General features: G+C 37.5%; 1 protein-coding gene across 1 annotated transcript in view; it reads left to right on the top strand.

The window, feature by feature from the left end:
* Positions 1 to 313: 313 nt before the first annotated feature.
* LOC119700464 (cytosolic beta-glucosidase-like) overlaps positions 314 to 12,225 on the top strand; it is a 31,508-nt gene continuing 19,596 nt past the window's right edge. Inside the window, exons 1-2 of the mRNA XM_038135633.1 lie at positions 314 to 383; positions 4,545 to 4,772. Coding sequence (XP_037991561.1) covers positions 314 to 383; positions 4,545 to 4,772 — 298 coding nt within the window. The remainder of the gene's footprint in view (positions 384 to 4,544; positions 4,773 to 12,225) is intronic.

Below are 12,225 nucleotides of genomic sequence, written 5' to 3' on the forward strand. Positions count from 1 at the left end.
GAGGGATCTGTTTTGCATGTTAATTCTTTGTATTAGGAGGAGCCATTTTACTGTGACCACCCTAGTCTTTTCCACTGCTGCCTTTTCCACTTTGACTCCACTGACTGAACCTCTCCGCTTTAATCCCAAGATATGCAAAGTGCATGGATTACCCTTCAGTGTGTAAAGCTGCACAGGGTTTATTTTTGTCTTCCATATAGAATCTGCTTGTAACAAGTGGAAGAGTGATCAAGCCAGGAAGTGTTGTCTGCAAAGGAAACCAGCATCTCCACAGCACACATAATGCTGTGTATTCACCTGTGCTCAGCAGCCAATGCTGGAGGATATTGCTTTTCCAGTTGGATTTGCTTGGGGTGCAGCCACAGCAGCATATCAAATTGAAGGTGTCAATTTTTAGGTATCAAAGTGTTAAAGAAGTTTTAAGTGAACAAGAAGTCTGGACCCAGGAAGCAGAGTGTTTGATCTTTGCCTTGTAATGTAGACACTACTTCTGATGCAAATCCATGTAGCACTTCTGTACAAACACTTCTGACTTGAGGAGTAAGAAGAAGGTAAAAGATGTTTCAAATCTCAGAAATATGGCTAGGTAATGGACATGGAGCTAGTTACTGGGGGGAGAGGGCTGGGGAGAGGAGGAAGCAGACGTAAGTATTTTTTTCATCTACTTATTGCATATATCATTTCTGTAGAGCTAGTTCAAGTAGATTGCTATTGGCTATTTTGAAACTCAGTGGGAGAACTACCTCATCAGACATTGACACTCACAAGAAATCTTCAGTTAGGAACTCCAAAGATTATGAAAAGCAATGAACTGAGAGGTTAACAGTTGAACTTGTGGGGGCTGGCCCCCAGGGACATGTGTCATGTTCCCAACTGAATAGAGGGACTGATGAAGGGATTTGCCCAGCACAATATGAAAATATGTTGCAGATTAGGAAATGTAAACACATGAACACAGGGACACCTACAGCCATAATCCCTCCAAACTTTATCCTTTCATAAAACTGTCTTTATAAACCTTCAAAATACATACAGACCTGATTTTCTCATATTATACCCTGCAGCATACAGACACTTAACTCCCATTGATTTCAGTACCTAAATGGGAGTTGTAGATCCTAAATTGTCTTTGAGGATGTAGCCTTTATTTCTTGGTTATTGCTGAAATTGAGAGTACTTGCCCATGCTCAGTACCTTTTAACGAGCTCTGTTCACTTCACCTAATAGACTGCACAGCTCTCAGTTCCCAGGGAATCAATATTCTGGGCCAGATTCTAACTCCAGTCCTGCAATGCACATAGATCTTCTAAATAATTTTTAAAATGTGAATTGTGTGTGCATTATAATTTCCTGCCTTTTGAATGGCTAGATGTGCAACTTTAATGTTCTCTTAATGTATTTTTAATGAACTTTCTTAAGGCTTCTGAGTGGGGAAAACATAAAAAAAAAATCTATAATATGGTCTAGACACTACTCAAATGACCCTTTTCCTGCAGAAGTGCAGAAGTAAGAAACTCAACAGGGAATTCCTTCTCCTGAAAGCTTCAGAGGCTGTGCAGCTTCCGACTTAGAGGCAGAATGATTGAAGCAATAGTTCTTATAGAGTCCAAACTCAGTTGCTGTGCATATCAGTGGAAGATACACAGTGGAGGAGGCACAAGCTGACAGGCTACTTTATTTTTTACTGTCAGCTATGTATTTATGCACAGCACAACCTTCTCCACTCTGTATATTTCAAAGCGGTAAAAAATCATACCAATTGTACTCTGCATGCTCAAAGTGCAGATTTCAAAGGTTCATGACTCAGTCAAATCAAAACCAATTTGCACCAGAACATTCAAAAGCACTTCTTCTTACTGAGGGCCATTTCTATGCTAAATTCTAACTCTCTGCTTGATTTTTTTTCTTCTTTTTTTTTTATTTTTTTGGGGAAAAGTTGCAAAAAAAATCTTGTAATGGTAAAAGTGGTTTTCTTCACTTCTTTCATATGCCAAATAATGGAACTGCATTAATTCAAACAAAATTGCACTTTTTGGTCAGAGACCAGGTCAAGAAATTTTCACTCCCAAAGGTTAAATGACAGCTGAATTAGAGGAAAAGTGTACTTGGAAAAGTATGTGAAAACTTACATACTTACATACTCTTATCAGTAATATTCCTGCTTTAGGAGCTTCACAAGTTGGAAAAGCATTACATTTCTTTCTCTTGTAATAGTTGCAGAGTATGGGAAACATGTATAATAATAATTTAGATTATTCATTTGATGGCACGTCATGTGCTGATTTGGTATCCAATTCACACCTAAGTACTTCAAGCGTAAAATCAGTTCCTCATCACTGTTCTTTCCTGGCCCCAAAGCTCACTACAACTCCAGTTATGCCTACACTATGGAGTGCTGTGTGGCATGGAAGTTTCTGAGCAAGCTTAGAGGCGCTAGCTTGGTTCATGGACGCGGAGCAGAGCTCTCTGCAGACTAACTGTGGCTCAGCAGGATGTGTTAGTGTATCTAGAGCTTCCCGTTGCCTCGGCTGGGTTCTTTCCTACGCTCCATCAGGTGGCTCAGGAGCTGTACAGAGCAGCTCCTTGAGCAGTGTCAGGAATGCTGGAAAGTGGGTCTGTTTGCTGCAGCCCCACCAGGGCTTTACAGTGGCCAACGACCACTGCAGTAATACTGTTAGCCTCTGCTAAAAATCAAATGCTTCTCCTCCTCCCTCCCACTACCTTTGCTGGAGGAAGGCAGACAGAAAAGAGGAATCATTCAGCCTGGGCTCTACATGACAATTATTAACCAAAGGTGTGTTAACTGCCTGCTATGGCAGGTTTTTCTTCCCTTCATTCCAGTCCTGAAAAAAGAGCGGTATCAAATCAATGTGGTGCAGGAAGCCTGCTCTTAAAGGCTTCAAAATGCTAGGTACCATCAAAGAATGACTGTTATTTGTTATTTCCTGCATTTCTCTCAGATGACTATTTATTTCAGCGGTCATGTTTGAAATTTGAAGCAGGATATAGAAAATTTGTAGTATTGTATTTTTCTGAGGAGCATACAGACAGAGCACCAAGTCTGTTATAAAATCTGAGGTTAAGAAAAACTCAAACTCTCTGGATCTAAAATTTGACCTACTTTGAAGGTTGTCCCATGTAAAATTTAATTTACTGACCAACCAAATGTAGATGTATGGGTGTTCGTGTCCTGCAATAAAATTCTGTAAAGACCATGAAATGTGACAATGATCTCTGAAAAGCTAGGTTATAGAAGCGATATTACAGATTTTAGTAATGCTTTAAATTAAGTGTCTTCAATATGCTTAACCTTGCATTAAACTTAGATTTAATAAGACAGATGTATATTAAGTACTGAATATACTTAAGGGAGCAATATTGCATTGGCAGGGGATGGACTCAATGACCTCCTAATAGTTCTTCTTCATCTCTAATTTCTATGATACTAATTGATTATTAAAACACTTTTATTGAGGATGGATATGTAGCTATTATATAGTTATTAATCTTATAACCCAACTGATATTTAATTTATACATAATTTTAACACACAATGTCATTTTAGTTTTTAAAGAATAACCCTGGAACAGTGCATTCACTGGGACTCTGAAAAAATCTTGGTGGTAAATGAGGTTCGCAATTTTGAGGTTAATTGCAATTTAATGATTAAATTACACTTTACAGGGGTTTACAGAGGAAAGTAAGTTTACAGATCTCTTCACAAAAAAAAGAAGTAATGTTTGCCTCAGCTATACCATGGCTCAGGAAAGACAAAGAAACTTGTAATGAAGAGAGGTGCATTTATTCAAATTAAATATTATATGTTGTTAGATCTCAGACAACAGCTAAACTTTGAATATTTTAATGGTAATCTGGGTATCTCAATTTTAGAGTTGTGAAGAAATATCCTAAAACTCTGAAAGTTTGGGGAAAATGGTGCAGTGCTTTTGAACATTCAAAATTAATTTCTGTGAATGTCTGGCTAAACAAAAAGCTGAAGTTTTTTAGAGCTGTGTTATTAATTCAGCTTGTATATGCCTAGGGCCATGGCTCATAATGGCATTCCTTTCTTTTTAACAAACTGTCAAGATTTTCAAAGGACATCCTGAAAGCCATAAGTGCCTATTTGTTGGATGTATTTCTCATACCCTAAAGGCTTTCTTTGATATGGACTGATCTTTTACATTTATGGATGGAAGTTGCATTAGAAAATGCCCTTTGTGAAAACCTGTAATATCTCAAGAGTGGCAAACATCTGATTTTTGGCTATGGAAGTATGAAGAGTGTTAGAAGTTTGAATGTTTTTTAAAACATAATTTTTAAATCATTAGCAGCAAGTAAAAATATGAATAAATGCAAAACCTAATGCAAATGTATATTAATGCTTGAAAGTTCCTAGTTACTTTAAATAATATAAGGAGTGGGTAGAGAATACTTCTCAATTTGCCCATGGGATTTGCACCTACTTTGTGATAAATTATTTACTCGCAACATATGTCTTTTGATGTCAAAAGTGTAATGACCAAGTTTTGTTTTTCAAGCAGAAGGCTGGAATGCAGATGGAAAGGGCTCTAATGTCTGGGACATATTCACTCATCAGGGAGGAGATCGAGTTTTCAAGAACCAGACTGGTGATGTAGCTTGTGGCAGCTACACTCTGTGGGAGGAAGATTTGAAATGTATCAAACAGCTTGGATTGACTCATTATTGCTTTTCTCTTTCCTGGTCACGTCTGTTACCTGATGGGACGACAGGTTTCATCAACCAGAAAGGCAATTGTTTCTTAAAAATAGAAGGTTGCAGCTTTAATTCAAGGTTATTGCTGCAGTCTGGCATAATTAATCCAGTATGCTATTCTGCAGTGTAGCTTTGAAATTGCAACTTTTTTTCAGAGTAATTATAGGATGATTTTTTATAGGTTTGCAACAACTTACTAATTAATATTCTAGATCCCCTTGGATAGCACAATCTTTTGGGATAGGATTATTATTATGTTTCCTATGTATCTTTTTGCTTACTCCAGTTTTTTTAATTGTAACTCTAAATCATTTTGCTTCATCAGAATGTTTATACTTACTGGGATCCTAGCCATGAGAATATTTTTGGATGGCTTACAATAGACAAGTTATCTCATTTGGCAAGTGCATTTAGATAGCTTATCAGTATACTCCAATGTGCTGAACTTCACATTGACTATTTTGCACTAAGGGACATGCTTTCTGCAGACATTTTTCTTTAGCATATTAGAGAGGATTCTTCAGACTGATAGGAACTATGCTTAGTTCTCTGGCAAACAGAAGCTCTGAAAAGAAGAGTTTCCACAGTTTCAGCAGGCAGTGTATATGTGTAAAGGGATACAGCACATAAATAAACTGATCAGATTGCTAGAAGTCAGATATAAAATTTGTTTCACTTCTGATTAATTTATTTTAATTCCATTGGTGTGGACTGGGGAAGAGCTTAAGGTCACTCACTAGGAAAAGACAGGAAAGGGCAGTTGTGCCTACAAAACAGAGGGAATGGAAAAAAGAATAAGTAAAGAGAATTGTGAAGAATAAAAGCAACTGAAGCTGAACCAGAAACAATGGGAGAATCAAAGAAGCTGGCTGGGATTTCTTGTATGCTGGGAGGATAATGTTCCAAGGGGAAAAAAAGAAAAGTATATTTGAATGAACTTCTGAATCTCAATTCTGCTTCCTGCTCTTCTGCACCTTGGTTCAACCAAGAAGATATATATCTTTATACTTCTAGGGCAGTATTTGCCTTGGCAATCCCTTTCTTCTGGTTTGAAGACTGCAAAGATGGAAGGCTACAAAGGATAGGACTTCTTAGAAAATACTCCTCAGGTTATCCTTATCTGTACTGGTGGTACCAACAGAAGCAATCTTTTTCTGCAGAATTTTGGTCATGTAGAGCTTGGCTGTTCAGTAGACAGCAGCCTATCCTCTGCATCCTGCAGATCAAGGTTTTCACCAGAGAGTGAAGGAGCCTTTGTTTCAAGATTTCAGAAAAGAGGGGCTGGTAAATCTGCTGTAAACAGACCAACCAGCCATTTTTTCCCTGCAGAGCATGCCAGATACATGTGCCAGTATCCCAGAGAGGCTTGAATTGAAGCTTTTTCTTTGCCACCAAAATTTACAATACGTGGCCCACTTTCACTGGCACAGCTTGTCTTTCCCTCAGAATGCTTTTTGTGGTGTGTTGAATTTAAATTTGGCTGAGTAGTTGTGGTTCCTTTCCTGAGCTGATATTCCTTCAGCTGGGGCTGCAGGCACTGTAAAACCTCAGCAAGCTGCCTACTGAATGGGCTTCGTTATTTAGTTGTCAGAGTGGGAGATAGCAAGCAGACATTCTGAATGCACTTGGTAAGGAAAGCTAACATTTTGACAAAACTCAGCTGTAATTTCAGAAAATGTTCACTTGATCCCCAGTATAAGCAGTTGCCTGATTAATATTATGAACTTTACATTTAACGAAAGGGCATTGGCAGAACTCCAAGTAGGCCAACTTTCATTAGGCAGGAGTTCACTTCTCCTGTGCAGTGATCTGTTGAAGCAATTGTAACTGCATAGCATGGAAAGGCCATCATCTTCTATATAAACATTTTTGCAAAGAGCATGTGAAGAATTAGAAAGCTTAAAGCAATGTCCTTTCAAATAAAATCATTCACACCAACTGATTCACTACCAATTTCACACCTAAGATGTAGGACATTTGAAAACCTTTAAAAGCATTCTGTTTCTGACTTGGTGGAGGTAGGGTCTTTTAAAGCAGTGATGTTGTAGATGTATTGTTCCTAAGATGTATTAGGCTTTAGCTTAAAGCTTACACCAAGTTTTTAAAGTGTTTTTGTACAATTGTTTTTACCCTAGAAGGTGCCCTGAGAAGAACTAGTGAGCTGCTAAACATTAGGTGTCAGTGCAGAAGACAGAAGTTGTAGGCAAGGGGATATTGAGTCTGAGAATTTGATGTTATGCCTCACTTCAGCATGAAGGTAGGGAATCAGAAGGAGAAGATGACAGAAAGAAAAAAAGGACAATTCTTCACTTTCTGCTGCTCCTTAATATATGTAACCCCAAAATTCAGGGTTTTCTCCACAAAACCCTTATATATTCACTTCCTCAGAAGAACGTTTTCTTCTGCTACTATTTTATTTCTGCTACTACCTGACCCACAGATACATCCAGACAAACTAAGTCAGCCTGCTCTGGAAGGTATGAGACAAGCTGGAAATTTGACTTGACATTCACATTTTTCAGGACGCAGTTCTATTTCTCTTCATTTTCTAACAAAAGACATAAATCTTTTCCAATATAGGTGTTTAATTGAGATGTAAAAAACAAATTATAGCTGGTTGCACTTAGATTTTATAAATGGTACTGTATAATTTATAATCTGAAAATTAGGATGAGAAATGCTAGTGTCTTCTACATAGGGGTTGAATATGAGAGGACAGGATCCCATAGCAGCAAGGGAGCTCTTTTTTCCCAGTTTAAGCTTATGCAGTAAACCTTGTAGTCTCATCAGCAAAGAGTTAACACACACCCAGTCCCTCTGAAGACAAATAGAACCCCATTCAAAAGTTGGAGAATCAAGATGCATTTGCTGCTAATTGCTTTTGCAAAATGCAAGAATTTGCTTTTCAAAATTTAAGTTCTAGTATAGTCCTTTGTCTTTTGCATGGGTGCATTCTCAGGCACAGGCACACATCTCCTCTGAATTTAATGAGTTTTTCTGGTGCTGCATTCAGAAGGAAAAGCAAACTACATGTGAGATTTATTGTGAATTACTTTGTAAACAATCTTATTGAGTCTTGCTGTGCTAAGGGATGTGTATGTACTTGTTTGTTTAGAGGAAGTCACTGTCTAAATCTGGGGTTCATAATTGATTGCTGCAGTAAATGTTGTCTTAAAAAAAGGTATTTGGCAGGAATCCCTAAGATCAGTCATTTGAAGTTGGGTTAAGTTGAAGTCTAATACTGTCCTTTTAAGAAGGTAGTGTGGCATTCTGTGTTGGCATTTTCAAACATCAATACACAGTAAGCTGAACCTGAAAATACCAAGGAATATATAATAGAAGTATAGAACAAATTTCCTGCTTTGGATTAAACAAAATCTCTGGTTCAGAAACTGTTAAGAATAATGATCAAAGCCATACATAAGCCCCTAAGCATACCTTTTATTAACCTTTGCAATCTAGTCTTCCTCCTACTACTTTTTGCTGTGTTTTCTACTTCTCTAGCCATTTCCCAGTTCTATGTTTCAACACAGCAAGGCCTTGGGATAGATATTTCACATCCGTGTATTATTAATGATATGTGGTAGTCTAAGACCCACAAAAATTTTATGACATTTAGGTTTCTGAGGTTATTAAACACTTTGTTATTTTAGCCCAAGTCTCTGAAGCAAAGACTGCCTGATTTCTACATTCCACCAGCATGAGAGAGACCTATTCCTGTCTGGAGCCTCTTAGCTTAGCAAATAATAATTCAAGGCCACTGTTGGCCTTTTCCAATTACTGCAGTAAACCAGATAGTTCAAGTAAAAGAGCAAGCTAATTGATACTCTTTGAACCAGAGCTTATGATGTGTATTTCAATATCTAGTGTTTTCAGAAGGTTTAAAAGCAATACAGTTGTGTTTGCATGTAAGCAAAATTAAAAATGCCTATTTGAGAGCTTAAAGTATCCTGATATTTAAACTTACAGTGACCTCTCAGCAGTGTAAAAATCGTCCTTTAGGAAACGTATTCATGTCAGCCACTGCTAAATCTGTACAGAAGGTGAATTCCTTTTAAGCCTCTAGAAATACATCACCAGTACTGGCCAGCTTTAACAACACATCCAGGAAATTAAAGTTGATCTCTGTCTTAGCAAGAAGGGACAAGAAAGGTTAGAAGTCATGAGCTTTTAGAGAGGTGAGCTAATTCCTTCTTGCAGTTAGAAGGACTGAGCAGTGTGCAGCAGGGGCAGTGTAAAGGGTAAGAGATGGTTTCTCACACAGGCTATTGTCAAGCCATCCAGGCTGGTGGCTAAAGAGACCAGTCCCTCAAACTCCGTCTAAAATCTCGTAGAACCCAAGGAAAAGCATTAAATATAATATAGATCTAATGAGTGAAATGTTGAATTCACACCACTGCAAAATGTTGAATACACTGACAGTGTCTTTGTCCTGATGCTGGCCCAGTGATGGAGAATGGAACATTCTGGAGGAAACAGTTAATCCAGCTGACCAAGTTCAAAACATAAAATATCAGCTTAGTTACCTTGCTGAATGTGGCACTGAAGTTTTTAAAAGACACAGTTCTCAAGGAGAAAAATGCTTTCATTAGAACAAATCTACCTGGGAGGCTCTCAAGCATCAGGCTTTTTCCAACATGCTTGTATCTTGCACATGCAGTCAGGCTGCCATTCAGGCATTTAAATGAAAGGATTATATTTGCATGTGACCAGCACCCATCATTCCTGGGGAGTTGCTGTCCACTGATCTATTTTGACAATTTGCATCCTCATTTCATTTTATGTGCCTGGCTGGAAGATTTTGTGTGCTGAGCATTTTTGCCAACTCTGGGGTCTTGTAACAGTAGTCAGCATGCACTTGAGAGAAAATATTTGCATCTCATAATAGAGAAAATGTGCAGTGAGGTTGTTTCAAGTGTTAAAATGTAACAAAATTATTATTAACCCTTTTTTGTTTCCTTTAATATTTTCAGGAGTCAATTCCTACTGTAAAACCACTATGGACCTGGGAAATGCCATCCTACTCCCTGTATCAGTTTGGTTTGCCTTAATCCTTAAAAAACAGAGGTGACTGGAAATCTGAAAGTATCATTGACACCATCAATATTCATGTAAATTATTGCTTCATCACATTTGGAGATTGAGTGATCATTACTAATGGGCCTAATGTTGCTTTAGATGGTTGTTTAAAAGGTATAGCCCCAGTATTGGTACCAGAGCTTACAAGGCAGTTTTAATGTGTAAAATCTACTGCTAAACCCTGATGCAGTTGTGGTAACATTTGGAGAAAACATTGTGGACTTGTGTCTATAGCTCAGAATAATAGAACCTCTATCAGTTCTGCAGAAGATATTTTAGGAGCCCATCTGGATGGCATAAGATATTGTACAAGATATAAATAAACAAGTCACCTTGGGATTTGTAATTTAGTTTTTTCATGCTGGCTATGGAGAGTAGGAGCCTAAGTGTTTTCCTATTACCTTTTTATTTGATATCTGTTTTATTATTTGAAATGACACACCAGTGTTATGTCATCTTTTGAACTCCAGAAATTATCTTTCTGATGCTAGCAGTAAGGCTTTCCTGGCGTACATCTACTCCTGGCAAGGAGACATGTGGTTACTGCCAGTACCAAGGGTTAAGGAGCAGTGACAATAAGCAGATGCTAATGCAGGAAAGATATTTTAGTCTTCTCATTAAAATAAGTCATTTCACTGTCTTCATGGGTATTTGCACAGTTTTGCTTTTCCATTGTTAGTCATAAAAGGTCACTTCATGGAAAATTAAGTTAATAGGGTCAGTGCAATTTGATGAAAACTAGTTTTAGTTTGAAGCTTAGAAAAAATAGAGGGTAATGCATCTGATTTTATGGGCTTTCTTACATCTGTTCTGAATAAAACTTTTGCTCTCACTTGTTCTAGGATACATATAATAACCCTATAATTTACATCACTGAGAATAGGCTTTTACAAAGTGACCCTGCTCTACTTGATGCCAGTCAACGATGGAAGTATTTCAGACTGATTTTACAGAAAATTTTAAAAGCCAACATTTAAAATTATCAAAGACCAGTTGTGTAAACCTGATATAATTTTATTCTGTGCTTATTTGCATTCAGCAATGACCAATGATTCTTGAAACTAAAACTTATGTAAATCAGAGTAAAGCGGTGTGATTAAAAAAAAATGTTTAGCTGAGAGGAAAACAAGTAGTTTTAATCTTGGTGTGGAAGCAAAAGAAAAGGTGGTCCCTATATACATTGTTCCTAAACTTATTTTGTAAGGTCAAAGTTCTTCATTGAGCAGAGCAAACACGTTAAAAGTGCTTATTATTAATGCTTCTTATTGTGCAGGATGTAAAGTTGAGTGCACCTAAAAATCTGACCATTGCATCTCATTATATCCTTACAGAATACAACCTCCCACACACAGTGAGGTCTGTGTAACAACTAATTCCTGTACACAGCCGTTAAGTCATTATAACTCAGCTTCTGCCTTTGTGTTGAGGTGGTCAAATCTGCTCAGCACTGCAAAGCTCTGTTTTTATGCTTTAACTATAGGTTTTGTATTGGCCTCATTTCCAACCTTCTGGAAATTCCTTCCTTACCTTTCTTCTTTTGGTAGTATTCCCTATAGTAATTTACTGGACGTAGATCTTCTCCCTATGTAGCAAGTGAAATGCATTTTAAGATGTCAGCTCATTTAGACAACAGCTAGTATCCCTATTGTATTTGTCCAAAGTGATCACAGTCATGAAAGTCATATCATAGTTCAGTTAATTTTTGTGGCCACTTTTACATTGTCATGCTTAATTTTTACTTTTGCTGTTTGAATTATTTGTTTTATCTGTTTTATCCTTACTTTTGCTAAAAAAAACTGCTTCACTTAGAAGCTGTCATTCTATCTTCTTCCTTTAATTTAGAGTTGCAATTATGCAAAAATCCATGCCAAGGACCTCTTTTCTACAACTAAGTAGAAGATGCACAGGACATTTTTCCAGCACTGAAAACAATTGATAGGCTCTCTTTCTATTGGAAGCAGACTGGTCATCTTCCAGCTGTCTTTGGAGAGCACCTCCTGGGCTGTTCCATATCTGACCCCAAGCCATGTCTGGAAACCAGTTGGCATTGGACAACAGTTTTATCAAGGAGTTTTGGTTACTTTTAGGTTTGTAGACAAGATATCTGGACTTTACTTTCTCTGCAGATGCAAAGAAATGAAGAAACACAGAATTCTCACTGTTCGATGAAATGGAATTCATTTACCAAATCTAGTTGTTTTGACAATGTTTTAGAATGAGCAACGGCTTTTCCTGAAGTAAATATTTAGGGTAGGTCTGATGAATCCCACTGCAATGCATTTGTTGACACGGTTCTTTTTATGCATAGTAGCAAATAAATGGGACTAGCTTGGAGGTAGATGCCTATTGGAAGACATCAGGAGTTGAGTAAAATTTGCCTTTGCCATTTTTTCAGTTGAAAAATATTTT

The sequence above is a fragment of the Motacilla alba genome, chromosome 4, assembly GCF_015832195.1.
Source record: "Motacilla alba alba isolate MOTALB_02 chromosome 4, Motacilla_alba_V1.0_pri, whole genome shotgun sequence".
In the NCBI taxonomy this organism is placed as follows: Eukaryota; Metazoa; Chordata; class Aves; order Passeriformes; family Motacillidae; genus Motacilla; species Motacilla alba.